At 57.2% G+C, this 27,534-nt stretch overlaps 1 protein-coding gene across 10 annotated transcripts in view; it reads left to right on the top strand.

The window, feature by feature from the left end:
- SULF2 (sulfatase 2) overlaps positions 1 to 27,534 on the top strand; it is a 128,095-nt gene that overhangs the window by 95,404 nt on the left and 5,157 nt on the right. For all 10 annotated transcript variants that reach the window (XM_070246887.1, XM_070246883.1, XM_023626696.2 and 7 more), the window contains 11 exons: positions 5,307 to 5,476; positions 10,119 to 10,269; positions 11,447 to 11,622; positions 15,256 to 15,384; positions 16,812 to 16,868; positions 17,363 to 17,492; positions 19,301 to 19,493; positions 25,387 to 25,615; positions 25,736 to 25,832; positions 26,359 to 26,453; positions 27,365 to 27,424. In XM_070246887.1, coding sequence (XP_070102988.1) covers positions 5,307 to 5,476; positions 10,119 to 10,269; positions 11,447 to 11,622; positions 15,256 to 15,384; positions 16,812 to 16,868; positions 17,363 to 17,492; positions 19,301 to 19,493; positions 25,387 to 25,615; positions 25,736 to 25,832; positions 26,359 to 26,453; positions 27,365 to 27,424 — 1,487 coding nt within the window. The remainder of the gene's footprint in view (positions 1 to 5,306; positions 5,477 to 10,118; positions 10,270 to 11,446; positions 11,623 to 15,255; positions 15,385 to 16,811; positions 16,869 to 17,362; positions 17,493 to 19,300; positions 19,494 to 25,386; positions 25,616 to 25,735; positions 25,833 to 26,358; positions 26,454 to 27,364; positions 27,425 to 27,534) is intronic.

Here is a 27,534-nt window from a genome sequence, read left to right as displayed (position 1 = left end):
ATGGATCAGACAAAAAACATGAAGGCCTGAGCTGGAGCTCTGAGCTTGTTGGTCTAGTGAGCTCAGTTTCCGCATCTGTAAAATGGGTACAGCGTCTGCTTCTCAAAGTTGCTCTGAAGGTCAGTTTGGCAAACGTTGGACAGCAGTGAGGCCAGTGTTCCCTGTGGTTCTCTCGGTGCAGGCTCCCTGCTCCGTGCTTTCTTCACTTAGCGAGTCCCTGTCCAGTGTCCCATCACCATCTGAAGAAGGGACTGTTGTTGGGCCCATTTTTAGATGCAGAAAAACGAGTGTTTCGCCCACAGCTAGCAGGCGATGAAGCTGGAATTTGAACCCAGTGTTTCTGACTCTGCTTCATGAACTATGATTGCTCCTTAAAGGGGGGTGAATCTCTTAAACACAGACTGGTGTAGACACCTCCTGGGGTGAGGCTCAGCATCATGATCGGGAACGAACGTTAGACAAACCTGATGCCCGGGAAGCCGATGGATCAGAAAGGAGACCCTCTGTTACACAAGGCTGACTCGCCAAGTGAAGAGAATACCAAGAGGTGGGCTTGGGGGCCCCCCCTGGGCTCGAGTCAACCTCCCCTCCTTGCCTCCCACCCCCCGCGCCCCCCAGGTCTCAGGGAGCAGAGCCCTTAGTTTCTGGGCACGGCCTGACAGCAGCCCGATGGCGCCCACATGGGGCTCCCCCAGCTGCAAATTTAACTAGGCCTGGGAGCCCAGAGACTCCAGTTTGGGGAGATGCCCTGTGAGATGTGGGGTGACCTGGCTTATGTCACCCAAGTTCAAACAGGAGGCAGAAAAGTCGGGTTCTAGGGGGCGAAAGTGTGAGCAGCTCCCCGTGGCACCCACGCGACGGGACGGGTTTCTCCCAGCACCTGGGTCCACACGGGCAGAGGAGCTTCCCGTCCCGTCAGCCGCGGCCCCCTCTTGTCGCTCTGTCCCCCGTCACCCCGAGGCTGCTGGAGGGTCCTAGGTGAGCAAGGTCGTCCCCTCCCTCCCAGTTCTCCTGCCTCCCTCTCAGCTCACTCATGGCAGTGCTCTTCCATGCGCTGCACAGGACCGTGAGTGCCGTGGGGACAGGGACCCGTGACCACTCCCCTGACCCTTAACAGGAGCCTGGCACCTGGGAACAGGCAGCCACAGGCATTTAATTGAGCGCATGAGTAATCGCTTCAGCAACTCAGAAACGGGGGCAAAGGCGAGCCAGAGGCATGGCGGGGAGGCCGTGTGCCAGCCCTGTCCCCGAGCTCCCCGGTCCCCAAGAACACCCACACCCTGCACCCCACATGCCCTCCCGGTTCCCTCCCGAGAAATCCTGTTGCCAAATGACTCCTTGGGGAAAAGGGCGCTTTTGCTCAGAGCCACAGGCTGGCAGCCTCCTCAGATGCACCGCGGCCCCTCTTGGCTCACTCATCAAAGGAAGCCAGTGGAGGTGAGGATGGAGAGGGCGGCGGGGGCGCACCCTGTCGGCACCAGGCAGGGCAGCCTCACCCCTGGCCGTCTCCCAGCTGTGGCTGCTAAGCTCCGGGCTGGAGCAAAGTCCCCGGAACCCTGACACCACCACCGACCTGCCCGGGTGTGGCCAGGAGTGTGCCAGGGGAAAGCCTAGCTCCTGATGGCCCAGGTGTGCCACCTCGCCTTGGATGGGGCAGCAGGCCCTGCCCAGGGCTGGAGGGAGGCAGAGGGCTGACTCCTTCATAGTCTATCAGCCCATTTCTGGGTTCTGGAAAATTCACCATTCAGCCTGGGTGATCCTCCCACCCATCTCACCCTTCTGTTAATGACTCTGAGTGTCTAATTCTGTCCTCATGGCTGACCCCAGGCCCCCAGCGCGGCTGGTCTAGAACTGAGCTCAGCGCTCTGCCCTCACCCAGGCGCTCTCTTTCCCCTGGAGCCCAATCTCTGTACCTTCCACCCAAACCAGAAACCAGCAGTGGGGGCCTGATGCCCCCTCTCCTGCACCCACACGTCTACTCAAGGACACCTCTTAGCTATCAGGTCTGCTCCAAGCCGCCACTGGACAATGCCATCACCACCCTGGCCCAGGCCCCCTCGTCCCTCACTCTGACACCTGGACTCAGCTCAAGTACTGTGGCCAGAGGGATGGCGTGATCCCATTGGCCAGCCCAGCCTCGCTGCCCATGCCTGGAGTCAGGGTGGTGTGGTCCCCCCCAATCCACATGGATGGAAGTGGGGGCGAGGAGTACAGGCACGAGTGTCAGGTGTTATTGCCAACGCCAGGACACAGCCAGCAGGGATCAGCAAAGGCTTAGCAGAGGAGTGGCTTTGAGGAGGACCCAGAAGGGCAGATGGCTCTTAGACGTACAGAAAATCTGCCACCCAAACAGCCGTGATACTCGTCGACTCTTACGGAGAACTGGCAGGGCACAGGGCACCGTGTCAAGAGCTTTGTGTCTCAGTCCTGGAAACCCTCACGCCAGCCTGGAGAGGCGGGCTCGGTGATCCCCGACACACGCTTCCAACACGCAGCATCACAGAGACTGCAGGCGCCCCTGCATTCCCTCCCCGGTCCCCCTCCTGTCCCTGCTGCCCCCTCTCTGGGAGGTAGCCAGTATCCTGAATTTGGTGTTTATCATTCCCACACGTGCCTTTATTCTTTTATTCCACATGCAGACACCTCGAACAACATGTACTATCGTTCTGTGTGTTTTTAGACGTTGTATCAATGGTGTCGCATCCCACATACCCTCTCTGACCAGCTTTTCTCGCCCCATGTCACGTCTGTAAGATTTGCCCACATCCATCCGTGTAGCTGTCATTTATTCTTTTGCACTGCTGTGTCATCGCCTTGAATGTCCTCTCCAGGGAATAGATGTGAAGGGTGGCTTTGAAAAAAAACAAGTTTAATCATGGCCAAACGGGCCTGTAGTTCCAAAGTCGAGGAGTGGAGACGGGTTTATTGGGAAGAGCAGCAGCCCTTTGTAAGCTGGTGGCTCCCACGGCGTTCTCGCTGCCATGTCCTGCTTTGTCCCCTAGAACACGGCTGCTGACCTCCTGTCCGCTCCGGACCCCTCCCCTGCACCTGAGAGCTTTGCACCATTTTTAGATCCCCCGTCAGTTACCGCCGTCGTTTTAAGAGCCTTTCTAACACCTTTAGGCCACAGCTACAGCAGCAGCTCTTCGATTTACATGAGATATAATATTATTCTTATGTGATAGGTTCTACACAGCCCCCTTAAAAAACCCTTTTTACTCCCAAAATTAATCATAAAAAGTATTCAAGGAAAAGCACGTAAAGCAGCAGGTGACCTTCCCGCCTTCTCTCCCCGTATCCCCGTCCTCAATTAGCACTTTGATATCTGTCCTTCTGGATCCTTCTCTGGTGCTCAAACGCCTGTGGAGTTAGTGGTTTGGCTTCTCCGCTCCACCCTGCCTCCCTCCCTTCTCCACAAAAAGATAGAGTCTCCCTGGGTTTGACTCTGTAGCTGCCCTTTCCCTTAACAGTGTGTCCTGGACAACTTCCGCCTCAGCGACGGTAGAGCTCCTGCCCTTTGAATGTCTGCACAGCATGAAAGCGATTTCAGTCCATTGGTCCTCTCCCTCTCGCTGGTCGCTGTGATGTGTTTCTGCTCTATCAACACTCTGCAGTGACCGTCCTCGTGCGTGTAGGTCGAGTGTGTCCATGTCCCTAAAGGTGTGTGTGTAGATGCACGGGGACACCAGCAGTATGTATGTGTGCCGTACTGTTCCCTTCAGAGTAGAAGCTGGAGCCACTTCTTCACCTTTTTTTCTCTAAAATAATCTCTTTTTTTTTAAAGGGATCATTTTGGACACAGGTGCTTCCCAGGAGGCAGAGGGTAAAGTTCCAGAACTCATTACCTTCGAGACAGATCAGCAGCTAAAGATTTACCAAGTTCAAGAAGAGTTTAGGCAAATCTCAACTTCTTAGCTGAGCTTTTAAAGCCGCCCACGTCTGCCCGTGGCTTTTCCTCCCAGTCTGCTCTCCTCCTGCCCAGTATCTAAGCGGAGACACCCGGCCATCGCCACCATCCATCTCGAGACCTCTTCCCATCTTCCCAGACTGGAACTCTGTACCCATTAAACATTAACCCTCCATTCCCGCTCCCCCAGCCCCTGGCGACCTATACACGTGTGCATATTATCTTGCAACAAATGTTTACTTGGAGCCGTACTTTGAATTTCCATAACAAAAGGAACATCATATTTCTTAGGAACCTGCATGCCTCTGTGCTTCTCCTTCCATCGTCCCTGCCTTGCTGATGATTCACCTTCTTTGTGTTCCTCAAACGCACAGCAAGCCCAATCCTGCCTTGGAGCCCTTGCATTTGCTGTTCCCTCTGCCTGGAACTCTTCCCCCAGATCAGGGATTCTCAACCCTGCCTGGAATTCCCTGGGGGAGCTTTTAAAAAGTCCGATGCCTGGGGCAAACACAGACCAGGTAAACCGGCGTCTCTGGGAGTGGCCCACACATCACAAAGCCCCCTGAGGATTCCAGCAGGCAGCCGAGGGTGGACTCAGTGCCATAGAGCTGCCCATGCCCAGCTCCCTCTCATCGCTCAGGTCTCAGTGCGAATGTCGCCTCCTCACAGAGGCCCTCCCTGACTGCTCCAGTTAAAGTACATCCTCCACCCCAGCTCCCGGTAACTCTTTGTCATATCTTGCCTTACTGCCCTCATGTGCCACACCTTGTCACTATCTTAGTTCTTTGTCTGCATGTTCGTCGACTCCTGCCCCCAGCACAGGCCCTCCTGGAGTGCAGGGATGTACCCACCCTGCTCGATGGCATCCCCAGAGCCTTGAGAAGACTTCAGGCTTCAGAACCAAGACTCAGAAGGCCTGGCTACAACATTTACCAGCTGTGTGACACTGGGCGATTCTGTTAACGTCTCTGTGCCTTAACTTACTGTTTTGGAAAACAGAGATTATCATCCCCCCTACTTTCTCCAGTTATGTAAGAATTGAATGAGCTATCACATGGGCACAGGACAGTTCCTGCACACCATAAGCACTCAACAGTGTTAGCTGTTACTATTTTAATATCACGAATGGATGACAAACTGCAATTCCTCTCCTGTCCTCCTTAACCCTTTCTCTGCTCATTTTTCTCCGTTGTATGCAGCACCGTTTGACAGTCTGTATATTTTGCTTGCTGATTTATTGCCCCTCTGCTCCCTAGACCATTGGCTCCATGAGGGCAGGGATTGTCTATTTTGGTCACTGCTGTGTCCCCGATGCCCGGCCCCGTGCCTGGCAGGCAGTAGGCGCTCAGTAGGAAGGCTTGGCTCCTCCTCACGCATTCTCCTGTCTCTCCCACCCCAGGACTACCTGACAGACCTCATCACCAACGACAGCGTGAGCTTCTTCCGCACGTCCAAGAAGATGTACCCGCACCGGCCCGTCCTGATGGTCATCAGCCACGCGGCCCCCCACGGCCCCGAGGACTCGGCCCCCCAGTACTCACGCCTCTTCCCCAATGCGTCCCAGCACATGTAAGCTTCGCGCCCTGCCCGCAGAGCCGCTGGTTGGCATGAAGGTGGGGGGTCAGGCTTCGGCCACGTAACGTAACAACAGCGACAGAGCTGCGGTTGCTCTCTAGTCCTCCCGGGTTCGAGAGCCAGGAGCACACTGCTCATCAGGGGAAACCGGGACCCAAGGCCAGCCGGGCTGGCTGACAGGCCAGACAGGCAACAAGAGTTTTTAACTTGGGGCCCACCTCCTCCCACCGAGAGGTCTGTGGATGGCACTGCATTTCAGCACAAGAGGTTTCCTTGGTAATCCTATGCATTTTATTTTATACACTTAAAAACATTATTTTGAGAAGGGGTCCGTAGCTTCATCAGACTGCTCATATATTCGCCAGCCTTCATTGAGCTGTCGACCATGTGGCAGGCTCTGGGCCAAGACCTTTACACACACCAGATCCCTGAATCTTCACGGCGACCCTTGATGCGTTAGTTATCTATTGCCGCGGAACAGGTCACCCCGAAATCTAGCAGCTTAAAACGACACACACGGTTATCTCGCAATGTCTGTGCATCAGGCCTGTCTGGGGGCTTCTGGCTCAGGTCTCCTGAGGTTGTAAACAGGGCGTCAGGCCCGCCTGGGGCTCTCCCCTGGGGCTGCTTCTCAGCAGGCCAGCCCCCCCACAGCTGCCTGAGCATCCTCACAGCACGGTAGCTGGCTGCCTCCAGTGCAAATGGTCCGAGAGAGAGACAGAGACGGAGACAGAGAGAGAGATGGGTGTGGGAGGGGATGGATGGAGAGTCCGAGGTGGAAGCCCGAGTCTTCTGCAGCCTAATCTGGAAGCAGCTTACCATCCCTCTGCCGTCTTCTTTTGGCCACACAGACCGGTGCTCCTGCTGGGTGGGAGGGGGCTACACACGTGTGAACACCAGGAAGTAGGGGCCATGGAAGGCTCTCTCGGAGCTGCCCGTCACACTTGGTGTTCTCGTTTTACAGATGAGGAAACTGAGGCACAGAGAGGTGAGGTAACTTCCCTAAGGTCGCCCAGCTGGTAAATGGCTGAGCCAGGACTCAAATCCCACCCCCACTCACACCCCCATCTCTCTGTCCACCCCTCCAGTCCTCCTCCCTCCAACTGGCCAGTAAATCTTTCTGGAAAGTTCTCCTGCTCTCCTCTGCCTCAGACCACCTCCCACTCAGCAGCGACACTCCGCAGCCTTGCTGTGACATTGGGGCGACAAGGACAGGGCAATTTGGAGGCGGCCTGAATATTCCGGGCGTCTAATTTTCATCACATCAGAATGCATGGCCCTGCTCGGCCCCTCACTGTGATGACTTTCTGACGGCGCCCAGAGTGGCTCCGCGAGGACCAGACAGTGTGTTAACCTTCCGACCCCTGCCCTCAGGGAGGAGGGTCTGACGGGAGCTGATGAACCCCATCCCCGGGGCCCTGCACCCCGCGGTCCTGCCCCCAGCCCCGCCCCGCCCCGATGCCAGCCCCCCGGACGGCTCACCTTTGCGGGAGGGGCGCGGGACAGCGCATCCCACCTGAGGGAGGAGCCGCGGGGCGGGGGGCGTGGGCGTGGGCGCGGCTTCTGCGGCTTCTGCGGCTTCTCCTCTAGAAGGGGTGCTGACACCCCGACCCCGCCCTGGAGTTTCACGATGAGATGGTTCAGCCTGTCTGCTCCTTTATTTCCCCTTTGAAGTGAAAATTACAGAAATTGAGCCGAGCAGCGCTGTCACTTACCCAGAGAACCCCTCGCCTTGTTGGGGGCGGGTGTGAAGGCTCTCTCCTCTCAGGGGTATAATCATTTCCAAAACAAAACCAACACCCAGAAAGTTCTGCAGCCAAGACGTTTAATTATGACAGTCAAGGAGGCATGAGGAAGAGACAGAGCTCTCCCTGTGGGGTCGGAGTTCCAGAGCTTTCCATCAGGAGTCTCTGAGACTCTCACCCCATCAAGGTGGACCCTGTTCTTGGGGCGAGCTTCGTGGGTTCTGACCAATGCTGCTTGATGCGGTGTGGTCCCCCTTCCACCCATGCCACTGCCCAGGGCCCATCCTCCCACCCCCACTGCAGACACACATGCACACACACACAGACACAAAGATACAGACCCAAACACACGCAAAGACACAAAGAGATATGCAGATACAGACCCAAACACACAAAGAGATACACACACAGGTACAGACCCAAACACACGCAAAGACACAAAGAGATACACACACAGGTACAGACCCAAACATACACAAAGACACAAAGAAATACACACAAACACATGCACGGATATAGACACACATACACAAATGCACACACAAGTGTATACACAAACCCACAGACAAAGATAGACATATATACAGATAGAGACACATAGACACAGACACACATGCACACAAATACACATACACAGAAACAGACACACAAACACGCAGACACAAAGACACACGATGTTCACAGACACACACACATAAAGATAAACACAGGCACAAGCACAGACAGACGTATGCACAGATACACAGACACCACACAGACACACTTACATACACAGAGATACACGCACACAGATGCCCCCCCACAGCTCCAGAGCTCCCTTTGAGGGGTGGCATCTCATCGTGGGTCCAGGGCTCTCCTTTTACACCCTCGGGACCAGGCCATCTTGACAGCCTTGGGATGGCAGGTATCCGGGCCCCCGCGGCCCGGCCTCCCTCGCTGCCAGGAGGGGCGTGTGTTCCTTGGGGCCGGCCGAGCACCCTGGGTGTCCCTGGGACGTTTGAGGAGCTGAGGGCACCCACTCTTGGGGAGCAGGCAGCAGGGCACCCATGGAAGTATGACAGCCTCCCCGGAGGAGCCTGGCCTCGTGCAGGCGGCACGGAGCCCCTGTCCCGGCGGCCTCTCGGGAGGGGCTCCCGGTCTCACGCCGCTGACCCTACCCGCGCCTCCAGCCTCAGAGAACCTGCGAGATCAGGGCCCCTGGCTCAAAGCGGCATCCTGGATCCGGCCCGGTGGGGGCGGGTGGGGGGCGCGGGGCTGGTTCCTGGCAATGTTCTACCCGCGGGTCAGGCCCCTGCTCGGAGTCAAAGGAGGCCATGCCCGGGCGGAGAGCAAAGCCCAGAAGGAAGGTGGGCCGTGAGCATCCTGATGGGGCTTGGCCAAGGGGTGGGGTTTCAGAGGCTCCGACAAGGCCTGTTGGCCCTCCCCTCGCTCCCCACAGCCCCTTGCCCCCAATAGCCATTTTGAAAAGGCTTTTGTCTCAAGCAGTGGGAACTAGACCTTTCCTTTCAGCTGTGACCCAGGCAGGAGGTCAGATGTAGGGGAACCTGGCCCCCCAGGACCATCAGACCCAGCATGAGCAATGCCCGTGGTTTGTGGGGTTTTAAACAGAGCGCTCCCCATCCATGGTGTATCCCCCAGGGTACTCTGCACATTGATGGGGTTCGCCATAGCTCAGATCCTGGGGCCCAGCATGAGCTCAGGTGACAGGTGCTCCTAGTCTGGGACAGAGGAATATATGACTGGAAGCATCTGGAAACTTCTGAGGCCTGGAACTGAATTAACCTGTGTGTTTTTGCGGCTTGATCCTCTAGCAGGAGTATCTTGGCCAAAGTTTTACCCGAGCGCTTACGGGTAGGGGGCATCTTCAGACAGGCCCGGGTCAGGGAGGTGCTGTCAGTATGGCGGTGGGCGGCCGCATCCTCTCCTGGAGTCAGACCCCAGCTCTGGTCCCCTCACTGGGCCTCAGTTTCCCCATTTCTCACACAAGGAGAATGAGAGTGGCGTCAGCTCCCAGGACCGCTGTCTTAAAAGACATGATGGAAGGTGAGCCCTTGAGCTGTGCCTGGCGCATGGTGGGTGCTGGGTAGAGGTCAGAGGTTATCATTGCTTCATTCGTTTATCATCAGTCAGCACAGCGGCTCTGAGTCCAGCGTCTCCACCAGCACTCGGCGAGGCCGCGGGTAGGTCCCTGAACCACGGAGCCTCCGTCTCCTCTTTAGGAAATGGGAGGTTAAACCAAACAGGAAGGGTAATTGTGACAACTAAATGAAAGGACACATGTCCCACATGCACACATTCAGGTGCCAGCCTCACAATTTTGGCCGTACGTGCACAACGATCATTTACCTGCTTTTTTAATCAATAGCCTTTTTTAAAACCATATTGTGAAAGGATATTCTGCAGTCACCCCTTAACCCCAGTAACTGTCACTTGCCAGCTACCAGAGGTGCCTGGAAAATAAATGCAGTGCTGCAAGATGAGAGCTGGGTCCTGGGCCTGCTGGAGGCTCTGGACGGGAGCCTCTCCTCTTCTTTGAAAAGGGGGACGAGTGCATTCCAGAGAGGCCTTGATGAAAGACTCGCCAGACAGACGTGGCCTCAAGGTGGGGGGTGGGCTGACAGAGCTGAAACAGGAGGGACTTTCTGACTGTGTGGCCCCGGGTCATGTCACGCTGTACCGGCCACGGGCTTCCCACGTGCACGCCCCAACGTGGAGAGATGCTGACCCCTGACGTGCCAGCGTCCGCTTTCCCAAACGGAGGACGTTTCAGCCTGGGCTGCAGACCAGCGCAGGGCGCTGCTCACCCAAGGCATGGGGTGGGGGGCTGGGCCCAGGCGCCCCCAGCCTGACCTTCATGTGTGTGTGTGTGTGTGTGTGTGTGTGTCCGCCAGCACGCCGAGCTACAACTACGCGCCCAACCCCGACAAGCACTGGATCATGCGCTACACGGGGCCCATGAAGCCCATCCACATGGAGTTCACCAACATGCTGCAGCGGAAGCGTCTGCAGACCCTCATGTCCGTGGACGACTCCATGGAGACGGTAGGCCGCCCTGCCACTGACGTCCTGGGCGTCAGTGGGACCCCACAGCCTGATAGACCCGGCGTCTCCCTGCCCCTTGCCCTCTTCCCGGGTGTCACCAGCTGGAGAAGCATCTGCCTTTATGGCACTTATCTTCTGGTCTGTTCTGTTCGATACAGTCGCCATATGTGGCCATTGACATTTTTTAACAGCCAGCCTTATTGAGACGTAATTCACATGCCATACAATTCACCCAATTGAAGTGTACAATTTAGTGGTTTCGATATATTCACAGAGTTGTTGGTCATCGCCACAATCGGTTTTAGGACATTTCATTACCCCAAAAAGAAACCCCGCAGTCCTTAGCCATCACCCCTAAATCTCCCTCACCCCTCAGCCTTCGGCAGCCACTAATCTACTTTGTGTCTGTGTGGATGTGCCTGTTCCGGACATTTCCTATAAATGGAACCAGGCAATATGTGGCCTCTGTGGCTGGCTTCCTTCACTCAGCATGATGGTTTCAAGGTTCATCCAGGTGCTCCAGGTGTCGCAACTTCATTTCTTTTTATTGCCAAAAAATATTCCATTGCATGGATATATATCATATATTTTATTTATCCAGGGCTGTTTACATTTAAATCAATGAAAATGCAGTAAAATTTAAAATTCAGCTCCTCAGTCGCACTGGCCACGTTTCAAGTGTTCAGCGTTGGCTAGCAGCCACCGAATTGGACAGCACAGATATTAACATGCCGGTGTGGCAGGAAGTTCTGCTGGACGGCACCCCTGTAGGGGACAAACTCCTGCCAGGGCCACAGGCTAACTTCGTTCATTCATTCATCGTTCATTCAAGAGCATTTGTTGAGTGTTGAGTGCCAGTGCACGGGACACGGCAGAGAACGAAAGGACACCAGTCCCCGCCGTGATGGGCTCACACTTTGATGCAGGCGGACTGACAGTCCACAGATGAGTAGGAGAGATGGGAGGCAGGAGCGCTGTGAGGAAGAGGGAAGGGCCGGGAGGTGGCAGCAGGTGGGGAGGCCACAGTGATAAATAGGACAGCCCAGGGGCCCCGCTGAGAGGCCGAGCAGACACTTGACGCAGCGGAGGGACAGGCCTGAGACCTCAAGCCCCACGACAGCCTTGGGGGCGCCCGGTGTGCCTGGCCCGCGCCCTCACCTCCTCGCCTGTGTTTCAGATCTACAACATGCTGGTGGAGACGGGCGAGCTGGACAACACCTACATCGTGTACACCGCCGACCACGGCTACCACATCGGCCAGTTCGGCCTGGTCAAGGGGAAGTCCATGCCGTACGAGTTTGACATCAGGGTCCCGTTCTACGTGAGGGGCCCCAACGTGGAGGCTGGCTCTCTGTAAGTGTGTTGCACACCCTCCCCCCCAGTGCCCCAAAGCCCCAGGGAGGCCAGCAGGCTCCGCTGGCACCAGATGGGGCCGTGCGGCCCCGAGCCACTCCCCCGGGCGGCACAGGGTCGGGGAAGGTGGACGAACCTCGGTGCCAAGTGCAACGGTGATTCCGTCACCCGGCGTGGACGCTGATGCATTTTATACCCCTCCGTTGGGGAGGGAGATGCCAGGAGCCATTGGTGCCTGTGAATACAGGTCGTTTGTCGTGGGCCGTGTGCCAGGGAATCAGGGAGCCGGGCTGCACGCGTGTCCCCGCCGGCAGGTGGGCATGCCGCCTCCCTTTCTGTATGGCCTCCGCCATCCTAGGGTCCAGGGCTCGTCAGGGAGGAGCCCAGCTGTGATCAGCTGAGCCAGCTGGGGCCACAGCACAAAGGGAGACAGGCTCCCCTCCCATCCTTCTTGAGGACCATGTGGCCCTCAGCCAGCGTTCTCCTTGGGTCAACCTTTGAGATGACACGTTCTGGTAGGAAAATGCCACGTCTGGGGCAGGGAGAGGGAGAAAAGTGGTCCTCGTGGCAGCAGCGTCCTCGCGTCAGCCGGGATGCTAGGAGACCACCTCAAAGGGTTTACTGAAATGCGGATCCATTGCTGGGAAGGCGCCTCTGTGGTCTGACTTCCCTCTGAGCCCCGAGCTCAGGGGCCGCAGGACACGCGTGGGCGTTGACAGGTTTGCTGCAGAATTGCTCCCGCAGGGGCATTGGCAGGGCGGTGTGGGAACCAAGTGAGATGTCCCCGCTGCCTTGGACACCCGGTGACAATTGCGGGAGGCAGGCTGTGTGAGATCAAGCCCAGCCTTATCACTCTCCCTGCCCACCTCATCAAACCACTGCCTGTCGTGGGACCGCAGGGTCCCCACCTGTAGTAGTAGCGATGATAATAATAGCTCACGCTTGATAGTGCTTGCTCTTCAGGCCCAGGTGCAAGCACTCACGTCCATGTCAGTCACATAAGCATCACAATCACCCTATGGGGTAGATGCTTTTATATCCCTGTTTTATACCTGGGGAAACTGAGGCACCAAGAGGCTAAGTTCCCTGAGGTCACAGGCATGTAAGAGAAGGAGCTGGGATTTGAAGCCAGGCTGTCTATGGTCCCACCGGCCAGCCAATGCTGCCTCTCTCAAACCTCGAACTGCTCCTGTGCATAGAAAGAATTTGACCCACTGAGGGCTCTACAAGCACTGACATTGTGGGTTTGGTCAGCCTCGGAGTCAGTGATCTGGTTCATAGGACCCAAAACCACGCCCCACATGGATAAGAGAAAGAGAGGGCTAAAGTCAGGTTTGGAGCTGAAGACATACACAACATCTGTCAGCCAGGACTCATGTGGTTGCAAGCAGAAAAGACCCTCAAGCCAGAGAAAGCAAATAAAACAGAGTAAAAGGAATACAGTAGCCAAAGTAAGTGGAAAGTCCAAGGCTATCTGGCTTCAGGCATGGCTGGATCCAGCAGTCACACTATGACATCAGGAAACTCGTTTTCTATCTCTTGGCCCTGCTTCCTCTGAATTGGCTTCACTCTTAGGCAGGCTTTTCTCTCGTGGTGGCAGAATCCCAGCTCCAGACTTTAAGACATTCAGCTTAGGAAACCAAACAGTGGTCTGAACAGAAGCCTGAGTCTGACTCTCACTAGCCTGACTTGGCTGTTTCCATCCCCGAACCAATCACTGTAGCCAGCATTGATAGAAAACCTTGAGTGACCAGGCTGAGTACACCGCATGGTGGAATCTGAATGAGGCTGGGTGGTTCCTCCAGAACTGGAAGCTGTCCCCACCAAGCCAGGCTGGATGCTGGGTGGGAAAAGAAATCCTGTCCATCCCACCCAACCTGGGGGGAGCAGGACCACCGGACAACCTCAGGTCACCCCAACTGCTGGTCACTAACATTTGCTGTAACGCCCCCTCGTCCAGCAGCTTCTCCGGCTCCCTCCATCTGCCACATTAACTAGTCTCACCTCACACTGGCCTTTAAACCCCCCACAGTGCAGCTTCACCCACCTTCCCCAGCCTCCCCCCCCCAAACCCCCCAGGATGCTTGGCTACCTGTCCAGTGTTTACAAGGTGCTGGGCTGGGGGAGGGAGGGGCTCAAGGAGGACTGGAACCCTAGGCCCCAGGCCCTGCCCCTCAGCCCCAGGGAACTCATGGCGGGGCGGCGGGGCACTGAGCCACCTTGATGGAGAGTGTGTCCATGCAGCCATCATTCATTCCACAGGTGCCAGGCCCTGTGCTGAGCGCATCCCTCAAGTCATTTACCACCACGCTGGGAACACCACCAGGGGGAAACCGGAGACAGGATAAGTGACAGATGTGTGGTGGAGATAAATAACAAAATTCACTTAGCTGACGCTTATTGAGTACCCACTGAATGCTCTAAGTGTAGGAGCACCTGGGATACAGAAGGGAACAAGACAGACAAAATCTACTTGCCTTCCAATTAGATTCTGATTGGGGAATAGACAATAAACCAGATAAATGAATAAAATATGTAGTGAATGGGAGGGTGATGAGGTTTCAGGTGCAGGATACAGCAGGGAGGGGGTGGGAGCAGGACAAGGGGATACAGTCCTCAGGAAGGAGCTTGTGTCCGTGATCTGTGCCACATAACAAAGCCATACAAACTTAGCACCTGGGAACAACACACACGTATCATCACCCAGTTTCTGCAGGTCAGCACCTGGGCCCAGCTTAGCTTCGTCCTCCACTCAGCCCGACAGCAAGGTGCCAGCCAGGGCCGCTGTCTCATCTGGAGGCTCAACGGCGGAGGGCCCCGCTGCCCGCTCACGGGGTGGTTCAGGGGCAAACAGAGGACTCGCTCACACAGCCTGCCTCCCAAGAGCCCAGTGGATGCATGGCAGCTTGCTCAGAGCCAGCCAGGGGAGAAACGGACAAGGGACAGATGGCTAGCAGACAGCGTTATGCATCATGTGACGTAACCACGGGGGACAGCCCATCGCCTTTGCCATGTTCTGTTGGTTCGGCCAACCTTGCGGGAGGGGCTGACACAAAAGAGTGAACCCCAGAGGGCAGTGGTCACAGGGCCACTTAGAGTCCATCACAGGCCTCCTTGGTCATTGCTGAGCAAAGAACCAAAGCAGGTGAGGGAGAGCGCCATGCTGGTGTCTGGAGGAAGAACCTTCTGGAGAGGGGACAGCAAGGGCAAAGGCCCTGAGGCCAGACTGTGCCTGGGCTATCTAGGAACAGTAAGGGGGCCAGTGTTTACCTCAGAGGTTCCGAGAAGGGTCGGGGGTAGGTCCAGGGTTTAGAGTGACTCTTAAAGGTGGGTGTCCTTTTTTCGGGTCGTGGGGGGCAAGGAGGGCATTCTTGGCAGAAGAAACAGCCACAGAGAGGCCAGGGGCCTGTGAACCCCAGCACCCCGTGGTGAGCCTGGAGGGCACAGAGGTGGAGGTGGGGAGCGGGCCACAGCAGGGTGTTGAGGGCTGAGGTGCAGGAGTGACAGGGTCGCAGCTTCCGCATCTTGTGGGCAGCGCTGGCCTCTGGCCACCTCCATCCCTCCAGCCGCTCCTCTCCCAGGCTGGGGCACCCTGCTCAGGTGGCTGAGTCCCTGGCCTCCTGCCTCCCCCAGGAATCCCCACATCGTGCTCAATATCGACCTGGCCCCCACCATCCTGGACATCGCAGGTCTGGACATCCCCGCGGATATGGACGGGAAATCCATCCTCAAGCTGCTGGACACGGAGCGGCCCGTGAATCGGTGAGGGGGAGGGGTGGGTGCTGGGGGAGGGGTGGGTGCTGGGGGAGGGGCGCCGGCTCCCTGCCTGCGTGAGCTCATGGCCAAACCATGTGGGTCTGAGGAGGGCATCTCTGAGGGTCAGCAGCTGGAGTTCTAGGGTCCCCCCATCCGGACCACTTACCTGCCGAGGGAGAGGAGTCCCCTCTCCAAGGTCCCGTCTTCCCATCTGGAATATGGCCAAGGTGACCAGCTGAGGACCCTCTCAGAGCTAAAATTGGGCAAAACTTGAAATAACCACAACAGGATGTAACCCCAAGCCCTTGCGGAGTGCCAGGCCTTGTTCTGAGGACTGTGTGGGGGATCCTCTCATTTCATCTTCAGAGTAGCCCAGCGAGGTGGGCATTATGTGACCCCATTTGACCAGTGTGGAAATTGAATCCCAGAGACATCGAGCCACTCGGAGGTCGCTCAGCAAGTCTGGACCCGACTCCGGGCCTTCAGACTCTGGAGGAGAGGCTGTGCTCTTGGTCGCACACTCTGTGCCTTTAATGCCAGACGGGGAGACGGGAACCTGTTCTAGGTGTCCTGGAGGCAGGACAGGGAACAGTGATGGAGAGAAGGGACGGGCAGGAGGCGAGCGGCGTCTGGTGGGGACGCAGCGGCAGCGCCATCTGGTGGCCGGCCCTGTGACTGCCCACGGGCTCCCAGCCTGAGGCGTGTCCTGCTGCTCGGAGGGTCCCGGGGGGGCGCTGTCCGTCCACGTCGGGCTGCCCTGTAGGGGCACCGCCTCCGTGGAGCTGCCTCCTCCAACTGTGAGGTTTTATGAGCTGTAAGAGCATAAAATGGGCATGTTTCGGGGCAGAGGGGCCCTGGGTTGGGAGCCAGGACACCTGGGAGTCAGGGCCCGGATGGAGCTTCCTCTCTCAGCCCGAGCCCCCTCTGGGAAATGGACATGCTAGAGCGAAAACTGCATGAAATGCACAACTGAAATCACACAAATCCAACTATAAAGGATCAAAGGAAAAACCCCCCAAAACACAACATCATTAACCTGGAGCCGGGCCGACCACTTCATCTGGTGCCGAACTAAAGAGGAAGCGATCCTTTCCAACGCGGGGGGTTGTAGGGCTTACACTGTGACCCACACACACAACTGTGTGCCACTTCGAGCAGCTTCTGCCCCATGTGCCTTCAGACCCAAGTCTCTGGGCGGGAGGCAGCTCTGCTGGGGGGCAGGGCAGGGGCATCAAAGCTTCCCCAGTTCCCAGCTGGGCCCACTCACCCCCGCTGTCCCAGGACCCCAGGGTCTGTGCCGATGGTGAACCCGGGCTGGCTCTGGGCACCCTCCCTGCTTCTGGGAAAGGGAGGCGGGAATGTGTGAGGCCCCCCTCTCCCCCCCCCCGCCCCCCCGCCACTGACAAGGAGATGGAAGTGTGCTTTTTTTCCAGGTTTCACTTGAAAAAGAAGATGAGGGTCTGGCGGGACTCCTTCCTGGTGGAGAGAGGGTGAGTGCCAGGTCCTGAACCAGCACCCAGGCGCCCCCCACCTGCCCCGTCCCGGGAGCTCCCGGCAGCCCCCATGCACCTGTGGTGTTGAAGATCTCACTGTCAAGGGCGGGAGGGAGAAGGTTGTTATTATGGCACCTTCCACAAGGACTGGGAATTTGTGTCCACAGCCCCCTAGACACAAGGGAGCCCGTTTGCTGATCCTATGGTTGACCCAGAATTTGCATCTGGAGGCTGCCTGTACCCTTCAGACACATTTTGTCCTGCCCGGACGGTGTCTTAAATGTTTTAATTTACTGCCAACTCATGCAATTTTGGAGGTTTCTTATAAAATCCCCATTTCTTAAGTCTCTTAATAATCAGAAGATGTGGCCAGGCTGGACCTGCACCCTCCGTGGTGACACTGCACCAGGGTCGAGGGGGACTGCTCCTCCAGGAGGGGCTGCAGACGATGCCCCTCCAGAGCTCCCCATGTCCCCCTCTCTGCCCCACAGCAAACTGCTCCACAAGAGGGACAGTGACAAGGTGGACGCCCAGGAGGAGAACTTCCTGCCCAAGTACCAGCGCGTGAAGGACCTGTGTCAGCGCGCCGAGTACCAGACCGCGTGTGAGCAGCTGGGCCAGGTGAGGGGTGTGGCTGGTGTCCTGGGGACAATGCGCCTCCCGTCCTTCCTCCACTGCAAACTGCAGCGCAGGCCACGGGAGCCAGTGAGGCCAGTGCCCCCCAAGGCGTGAGACATCGGGGTCCTGCCCCAGCTCCCTTTCGGTCCTGATGTCAGAGGAAAACCCTCCCATGGGAGCGCCTGTGTCTTTAGCTCATCCCGTTACCCTTGCCTGATCCCTCTTTAAAAAGACACAGCAGGCCTCTGCACGCTATTTATAAAGTGAAATGACTTGATTTTCATTGTGTTACAGGGTCCTCTTTGTGGCTGGGATTCCATTTATAGGAGTGATAGGAAGTTGCCTTTGTAAATAAATAAATTTAAGTTTTAAAAAAGTGAATTGATTGCAAGAGAAATATTAAGGAAATTCTAATCCAGGTAATATTCAGAGGTAGCAGAAACGGTGACGGATGCTTAGGAGAGTCTGAACTGGGCTGTGCTGAGGCCTGGAAGGCCAAGGTGGGCTCCGCAGAGGAGAGGACAGGAGAGGAGAGGGCTCAGGGCCTTGGGAAGAGGGACCCAAGCAGGAGGCAAGGTTCTGCGGGGGGGAGGGGAGGAGGAGGGCGGGCAAGGGGACCTGGCCTGGCCCAGGGCTGCAGGTGATGTGCCCCGCCTGGGTCTAGGGGCCAGGACTGAGCTCATTGTGGTGGCTCAGGCCTGGAGATGCGTGCCCACTTCGCCCGTGAGAGAAAGCCAGACCCGGGCCTGTGCTCCATTTCTCGTGAACAGCCCCGCAAGCTGTCTGGGCCACGGCCGGGCTGGGTGGGTTCCGACAGGCTGCAGCCGGCAGCTCCATCTCATCACTAGACCCGGGATCAGTCCTGGCCCATCCCCGTGGCTCAGCCCCACCCCCAGCCGGCATTTGTGTGTAGTCCCCAGGCCCCTGGCGGTGATGGCGGGGACATCTCGTCAGGGAAGGAACCATGTGTGCCTGGCAGGACTCTGGGGCACGTGCTCCACTGTAGCAGTGGCCACCGCGTGCTCTGTGTAGGCGCCGTTCCAGGCGCTCGGGTGACAGCCTGAGTGCCCGCAACAGAAACCCCCGGCCTGGCGGGGACCTTCTGGGGAGATCCCGGAAGTGGTGCCAATTTCGGTGCTGAGCTACAGAGAATGAGCCGATGGTGCCAGGGGGTCTTCGTCCCCCTGGGATTGTCAGTGAATCCCCCCGCTGGCCCTTTTGCACCTTTCTCACCCACCCCAGATTGGGGGTCGGGCAGTCCCGGGACGGGGGAGGGGCAGGTATCAGTTCTGCAGAACAGATGATCGGAGCACACTGCTGAACCCGAAGGAAAAGAGCACAGCCGTGGCTTCAGGGCCTGGACCAGCTGGGGACATCGATCTGGGGCCAGACTTACAGCTCCAGGGGCCTCCGGGGCCCTGCCCCTAGTGTCCCCTGGCTGGCAGAGGCAGTCAGTCCTGGCCCCCTACCCTCCCAGCACTGTCACCACATCTTTGTGCATGCTGTGCCTTCCACGAAGGCCCTTCCTGCGTGTGACCATTCTGTCCAGCCCTGGGGCTCCTCTTACGGGCCACCCTCACTAGCGCTTACGCTCAGCTGTGGGTGACTCCCTTGGCACCATTTCTGTTCTCCTCCCCCAGTAGATGCGTCTCGGTCTATCACAGAGCAGACAGTTCCAGGAGCGGAGCTCCCGGGAGCTGTATACCCCCTCCAGGTCAGGGAGAGGAGGTCGCCGGGTGGAGGGGAGGCCAGGCAGTGCCCGAGCGGCCTGGCCGAGGCCCAGGAGCCTGAGGCCCGCCTGTGTCTTGCAGAAGTGGCAGTGTGTGGAGGATGCCACCGGGAAGCTGAAGCTGCACAAGTGCAAGGGCCCCGTGCGGCTTGGGGGTGGAGCCCTGTCCAACCTGGTGCCCAAGTACTACGGGCAGGGCGGCGAGGCCTGCTCCTGCGACCGCGGGGACTACAAGCTCGGCCTGGCCGGACGCCGGAAGAAGTTCTTCAAGAAGAGTAAGTGGGGCGGCCTGGGCGGAACAGGACAGGAGGGGGGACCACGCCCCATTCATTCATTCAAACGATTCCACAGACACTGACCATCAGAGCCAGGTGGCATTCTGGGAGCTGGGGACCCAGCGACACCCGCTCCTGATCCACTCATCCAGCGGGGAAGAGCAGTAATAGAGACGGAAGAGAATTTGCTAGGGTGCTGAGCACTGCGGAGGGCAGTGGAGTAAAGAAATGAGGGGGTGGGCGCGAGAGATGGGCCAGGCCGATCGCCAGGCCTCAGAGCATCGTAGGGCCCTGACTCAGAGACAAGAGCCACCGGAGGGTTTGGAGCCGAGGAGGCAAGATCAGGTGAGCGTTTGCAAAGCTCCCCCAGCTGCCATCTCAGTGGCTGAAAGGGGGCATGGGAAGGGGAGCAGTAGGAAATTCGGAGTCACCAACGGCACACTCCCAGTTGTGGTCCACAGTGATGCTCTGCCTTCTCGTTTCAGCCCTTACATCTGTTGAGTCATGTTTTCCACATTTCTGTACTTTTCCGGTGATTTCAGTATTTACTGTGGCCCCCAAGCGTGGAGCTGAAGTGCTGTGTGGTGTCTCTAAGCGCAGGCAGGCTGGGTGCACCTCGCGGAGACCCATGGGCTAGATCGGCCTCATTCAGGCCCAAATTACGCTGCTGTTGGCCGTGAGTTCGGTGTTCATGAATCGACGATATATATTAAACAAGGTGTCTTTAAACAGAAACACACATAGAACAAGGTTCTGTGTTGAGCAGTTGACAAGCATGTTGTGACCAGATGCTCCCAGGAACCTCGTGTTCCCGCTGGGAGAACAGCCCAGTTCATTCAGTGTGCGAGGTGACTTTCTAGAATGTCCCCACAAATAACGAGACCAGACTACACTGGACGAGTGAGGAGAAGGCCCCGTCCCAGCGGAGGAAGCTGCCTGGTCTTCGCACCTCACTCCCGCAGAGGCTGGAGGAGGACGAGCAGACACGGTCCCCAGGGGACATCCTCCAGGCCTGGCTGGAAGCCTCAGCTGTCACCAGGGCTGCCACAGCTCCGTCTGAGGCTCAGCTTCCCAGGGAGGAATGCTCCCTGCCTGGCATTCAAATGAGCACGCACCTGTGCTTTCAAAGTGCTCGGAGAGCTGCTGGGGCCAGGCCTGGGCTCAGCAAGATGCGGTCAGCTAGTTAGATGTGTCACTCCAGAGCCGGGCCATTTCCCATGCCACCCATTTCTCTGGCCCCCCAACCCAAGGACAGCCAATGCCTAATTACAGACTCTAGTTCTGCTGTTTTTTAAACTGTGGTAAAACACACACAAAATTTGCCATCTCAGCCATTTTTAAGCATACAGGTCAGTAGTGTCAAGTACCTTGACATCATTGTGCTGACATCCCACCGTCCGTCTCCAGATCAGTCTGTCTTGCAAAACTGGAGCTCTGGGCCCACTAAACAGCAGCTCCCCAGCCCCAGTCCCCCGCCACTGGCCACCACCCCCTACTTTCTACCTGTGGGTCTGACTGTTCTAGGAACCTCAGATAAGTGGATCACCCAGCCTTTGTTCTCTTGTGATGGCTCGTTTCACTCAGCATCATGTCCCTGAGGTTCATCCACATTGTAGCCTGGGTCAGGATTCCCTTCCTTTTTCAGGCTGAATGATATTCCTTGTAGCCTCAGCAGACGGTGGGTGTCCAGTGGCAGGCTCAGAGGTCCCCTCCACGGCCTCTCTGGTCTGTTGAGCCCACCTTTGTGATGGAGCGGACGGGTCTCCACGGCCACCCGCTCCTGCCGCAAACAGCGCTTCCCACTTGGCGGCCCCGTTACGCTTCCTCTCCAGCTGACTGCTGACTCCTGAGCTCATCTCGGTCAGTGAATAAAATGGTTGGTTTCCGACTGACTCCCACGGTGAACATCTCGCATCGACACGTGGCACAGTGGATAATCTTTAAATAATATAAGAACTGGCAACTCAAGCCTCTTTCCTCCCCGTTAATGCTGAGAAGAAAGAAAAACGCACCTAAATAGCTGAGACTCGGCTCAACCCAAGCCCTCAGGTGAGGACAGTGTGACATCACAGCCCTGTCTTATATGCAGCTCACAGCAACCTGGGAGCAAGTGGCGGGGGCGGAGGGTCCCTCCTTACGACGGTCAGGAAAGACCAGGTCAGACAGCCGACTTGGGGACCTGAGCCCTGTCTCCTGGCCCTCCATTCTTCCTCCTGCAAGTGCTGCCGACAAGACGCTCTGTCCCTCCTTTCTGAGCAGCCAGCCTAGAGCAGGGGTTCTCAACCCCCAGGGACACTTGGCAACGTGGAGACATTTCTGGCTGTCACAATAGTGTGTGATGGGGATACTGCTGGCATCCCGTAGGTAGAAGCTAAGGATGCTCCTGAACATCCTGCCTTGCAAGGGACAGCCTCCCATGACGGAGATTTATTTGGCCCCAAAACATCACCAGCTTTGAGGCTGAGAAGCCCCAGCCTCGTGCAGCTCAGACGCCGGACACCGGGCTCCACTGGGATGCCGGCTGCGCTGTGAGGAAGCCCGGCCGAGCCAGCCAGCCCAGATCAGAGGAGATCCAAGACCAGGATGAGGAGATGAGGACTCTGGGAATGGGTCCAGTGGCCAATGTCTGTTCACTTACTCTCCCAACAAATCCGCAAGCCCCACCATGTGCCAGATGCTGAGATTACAGAGTTCAGTGGGAGAGACACTGATCAGACTTCGTGGATGAGACAAGGTGTAAGTGGGAAGGTCACCTCCCTCAGTGGAAAATGGGTGGAGGAAATGAAACGGTGGTGTGACCAGGTGGAGAGGGTGGCAGCTCTAGAATGGACGGTCAGGTGACATTTAAATGAGAGCCAAGTGTGGAGAAGGAACAGACCTTGAGACCACCCAGAGGACGAGAGTTCCAAGTTGGGGGGAGAGGATGCACAAAGGCCCTGTGGGTCCCGGCCCAGAGAACAGGCCACACGCACGGGCTTTACCGGCCTGGGGAGGCAGAGGGGCCAGGGTTGTGACCTTGGGTGAGGATGTCCCAGCTGCAGTCCCGAACCACAGAGCAGCTGCTCGATGCCAGCTTCCAAGAGCTGACAGACTTACCAGTCCTGTTCCATGTCACCCTCCAGAGAGCCCTGGAAGGCGGGCACCATGGGCACACGGCCGCGCAGAAGGGAACTCAGCTGCCGTGGTCGCACGTGTGCTCGGGACCTGCCCCAGGACTCCGATTCCAGAGCCGAAGCTCCTGGCCACTGGGTCATGAAATGCCCCCTCCCGGGACGTGCAGCAGGGAGGCACCCCCGGGGCCCTGAAATAAAGACAACTAGGGTGACAAGGAGAGCTAGTGGCGTGGCTTCAGCCCAGGAAAAGTTTACACAGGGGCTGGCAGACTTCCTCTGTAAAGAGCCAGGGTAAAGATCTGAGGCTTTGTGAGCTAAACGCTCCTGTCTCAACGACTCCATTCTGTCACTGTAGTGAGAAGACAGCCGTGGACTCTGTAAACAGGGGGCGTAGGCCCTCAAGGCCGTCGTTTGGGGACCCCTGGGCTTATGGCTGGGGGATTGAGGGTGGAAAGATACAGAGCAGCCGACTCATGAGTGAGACAGAGCAGCAGAAAGAACCCAGGGGGCTATTTCCTGGGCCTCTTGAGCAGGCAGGACCTGCTCCCCAGGGAGAGCCGCTCATTACTGTATGTGTCAGGGGCCTGGGCACTGTGGCTTCAGGGAGACTGAAGTCAGGGAGGAAAAAGCCAAGGAGAAAGCTGTCCAGGGCCAGAGAAGGCCCAAGGCTTGGCCGAAGAGAAGATGCCTCTCCTGGACCTGGACCCCCGGACTCTTGGCCCGTGTGACTCCAATACAAGGAGTCTGAGAAGGGAAAGATACAAACATCTGCCGGGACAGCAGGGGCAGCAAGAGGGGATGCTGGAACCCTGGGCCCAGGCCCCGTCGGACAGGGAGTCCCTTCCTCCCCTCTTGGGCGCCACCACCGCCAGCCCCTAGGCCGTGCTCCAGCCTTGGTCGCCACCTGGTGGTCATTCAGGGCCCAGCAGAAACCCAGGCCACAGTTGGCTCCAGGCCCTTTAAAAAAAGATGTACCTTGGGGCTGGCCCCGTGGCCGAGTGGTTGAGTTCGCGCACTCTGCTGCAGGCGGCCCAGTGTTTCGTCAGTTCGAATCCTGGGCGCGGACATGGCACTGCTCATCAAACCACGCTGAGGCAGCGTCCCACATGCCACAACTAGAAGGACCCACAACAAAGAATATGCAACTATGTACCTGGGGGCTTTGGGGAGAAAAAGGAAAAAAATAAAATCTTAAAAAAAAAAAAAGATGTACCTTTAGGCCAGGGGGTTATTATGGGCCGACCTGATCAAGTATATCCTTTGACAAATGGAAGACGGGAGTAGTCTGGGCTCTGACTTTAGCCTGCAAGCCCTTAGATCTCAATGGCTGACTCAGAGCTCAGGCGAAGCATCTCTCAGCTATCTCTCTCGCTGCCCACCCGGTGGAGCGCATCCAGCTCCCTGCTGGGCAAATCCACCCCGAGAAGCTGAGAGCCTCCCCAAGCCTCTCCCGGTTCCATCCAGAAGAACGTCCCGAAGAATGTTTCTGTCCTTCGTTTTGTTAATCGCACTGGTGAGTCGCATCATTTGGTCCATCATGTTGACTGATTTGCGGATGGCGAACCATCCGTGCATCCCTGGAATAAATCCCACGTGATCATGGCGTCTGATCCTCTCGGTGTGCTGCTGAATTCAGTTTGCTAATATTCTGGTGAGGATTTTTGCATTCTGTGTTCATCAGGGATATTAGTAATTTTCTTTTCTTGCGGCATTGTTGTCTGGTTTGGAATCAGAGTAATCCTGGCCTCAAAAAATGAGTTCAGAAGTGTTCCCTGCTATTCCGTTTTTTGGACGAGTTTGAGAAGGATTGGTATTCTTCTTTAAATATTTGGTAGAATTCACCAGGGAAGCCCTCTGGTCCTGGACTTTTGTTTATTGGGAGGTTTCTGATTACTGCTTCAATCTCCTTACTTAATGTTTTTATATCTACTTTACTTGATTTCCTGTTTTTATCGAGGTGGAGTTCACAGAACATAAAATTTACCATTTTAAAGTATACAATTCAGAAGCACTTAATGCATTCACAGTGTAGTGCAACCACCACCTCTGTGTGGCCCTAAAATGCTTCATCAGCCCACAAGGAAACCCATCACCTTCTCCCCATCCCACAGCAACCAGTGATTTGCTTTCTGTCTGTCTTTACCTATTCCGGAAATTTCATACAAACAGAATCAGACAATATGTGACCTTCTGTGTCTGGCTTTTTTTCCTTTCTCCCTAAAGCCCCAGTACATAGTTGTATATCCTAGTTGTAGATCATTCTAGTTCTTCTATGTGGGATGCCAACACAGCATGGCTTGATGAGTGGTGTATAGGTCTGCGCCCAGGATCTGAACTGGCGAACCCCTGGCCCGCCAAAGCAGAGTGTGCCAACTTAACCACTCAGCCATGGGGCCGGCCCACGTCTGGCTTCTTCCGTGTTGCAGTGTTTCTGACGGTCATCTGCGTGGCGGCGTGTGTTACTGCTGCATTCCTCAGTGGCAGATGTTCCACCGCACAGATGTGCGTTGGTTTATCCGCACGTAGCTCTTGAGCTTATCTCAGGCCAATTCCTTCTTAGCTCTAAGACTTCAGTGTCCCCAGCTGATTCACCTTGAGGTCTTCCCAGTGGGTGCAGGTCCTGCTTCCTGGGGGGTAGGTTTCATGAGCTCTCAAGTCTCAGGCCACACTGAGCCTCTTGCTTGGGAGCACGACCTTGTCCGGATGGAGACTCTGCTGCCCAGGGAGCCGGGCCAGCCTTCCCAGCCCTCCTAACCCAGCCACCCCTCTGACGCCCACAGAGTACAAGGCCAGCTATGCCCGCAACCGCTCCGTCCGCTCTGTGGCCATCGAGGTGGACGGCAAGGTGCACCACATAGGCCTGGATGACACGTCCCAGCCCCGCAACCTTACCAAACGGCACTGGCCAGGGGCTCCTGAGGACCAAGATGACAAAGACGGCGGGGACTTCAGTGGCACTGGGGGCCTTCCAGACTCCTCAGCCCCCAACCCCATTAAAGTCACACATCGGTGAGAGTCCAGGTGGGGGTTAGGGGTAAAGGGGACAGGCTTGGCCTCGGCAGGGCCACCCACCCCTCTCAGGCCCCCCTCATCCCGTCAGGGCCACACATGATCCCTTCTCCCACACAGATGCTACATCCTGGAGAACGACACAGTCCAGTGTGACCTGGACCTGTACAAGTCCCTGCAGGCCTGGAAGGACCACAAGCTGCACATCGACCACGAGGTGACGGAGTCTGGGCTGGGGCAGTTTCTCGCCACCACGAGCTCGGTGGGCCCCCAGCCACCCTGGGAGGGCAGTGAGGCCAGGCCCAGGGGAGAGAGGCCCACACAGTCCTGACCCCGGGGACGGGAGCATCCGTCCTAGCATCATTCAGAAGCTTCCGCACAGCGGGCTGTGGAGGAAGGACGGCGCAGTCACGTCCTACCCTTTCTGATTTACGGGATGTTCACACCACATCTGGTCCTCTCAACGAGCCTGGGGGGTGACACTGAAGTCCTCAGTGGGCTCAGCTGGTTCTCAGGCAGGACAGGGCCAGAGAAGGCCTCCCAGTCCCTTCGCTGGAGCCTGGTTATGTCAGCAGGTGGCCCTGGAGCCCCGGGGCCCCCACAGGTGTGGGAGCAGCCCTGAGCCCGGGGACGCAGGCTTGCTGCTGAGCACAGACAGGGCAGGGCCAGGGATACCACTGCCCAGCTGTCGCACCCAGTGCCCCCCAGGGTTTCATGGCCTCCTCTCCTGCTCCCTCCCTCAGATCGAAACCCTGCAGAACAAAATTAAGAACCTGAGGGAAGTCCGAGGTCACCTGAAGAAAAAGCGGCCAGAAGAATGTGACTGTCACAAAATCAGGTGAGCGGGCAGCAAAGGGACCCCAGGAAGGCCCCTGGGGCTCCTGCAGGACTAACCCTGGGACACAGCATCCATGATTCCTTTCATTATCTTTATATCCCTGTCCCCTCCCTCAGGGTAAAAATATATCACTAACAGTTCCCACCCCCCTTGTCAGCTCTGGGCACCCAGCCCCGGCCCGCAGGGGGGCCGGCCACACGCCCAGATCCCCGCCCTGGCAGCAGCAGGCTCTGCACATGTGGGGCTGTTCCCAGCGGGGGAAGTGCGTCTACTGACTGCCCTCTCAGGACTGTGGCCCGAGGCCCAGGGATCAGCTCAGGGGACCCTGGCCCCGGGTCTGAACTCCAGAGCAGCCCCATCCTCTACAACTGCTGTGCTGATGCAGGTGGACGTGGCCGTGCTGTCCAGTGTGGGCGCCACCACATGTGGCTAGGGAGCACGGAAATGGGGCCAATGTAACTGAGGAACTGGATCTGTACTTTTAATTTAAATGGAAACAGCCACAGATGGCCCATGGCTACTGTCCCAGACAACGCAGCTGTGGGGTCCCTGCTGGCTTGCCAGGAAGGGCTTGCACAATGTGGCTTCTGCCAGGGCTGGCCCTGACCAGGCACGAGGTGGGTGAGGGTCTGAGGACAACCAACCTGGAGATGCTGAGGCGGAGGCCCCGTGGAGCCTGGCTTCCAGGGTGGGCGATCTTCCATCTCCCTGACATTCTCAGTCTGGCCTGAGGCCTTCAGCCAGGGGCCCCAGCTCATGCTTGTACAGAGGAGCCAGCCAGCCCGGCCCAGGCGACAGCACCCTGTGAGCACTGCCCCAGAAGGAGGGATGGGCCCCAGGAAGCTGCAGTCTGCACCCACCCACGAGTTGCCCAGTGGCATGCCTGAGGCCGGGGCGGGGGTCTCTTACAGCTACCACAGCCAGCACAAAGGCCGCCTCCAGCACAAGGGCTCCAGTCCTCATCCTTTCAGGTAAGGGCAGCATCGGCCCTGGGAGGAGGCTGCCCTCCCGTAAGCCACAAGAGACAAGGAGGACAAAGGAGTCCTGGTCTTTCCCTGGGCAGTTGGCCTCCTTGAAGGCC

Source organism: Equus caballus, chromosome 22, assembly GCF_041296265.1.
Source record: "Equus caballus isolate H_3958 breed thoroughbred chromosome 22, TB-T2T, whole genome shotgun sequence".
NCBI lineage: Eukaryota > Metazoa > Chordata > Mammalia > Perissodactyla > Equidae > Equus > Equus caballus.
This window is presented reverse-complemented; position numbering and strand designations above follow the sequence as displayed.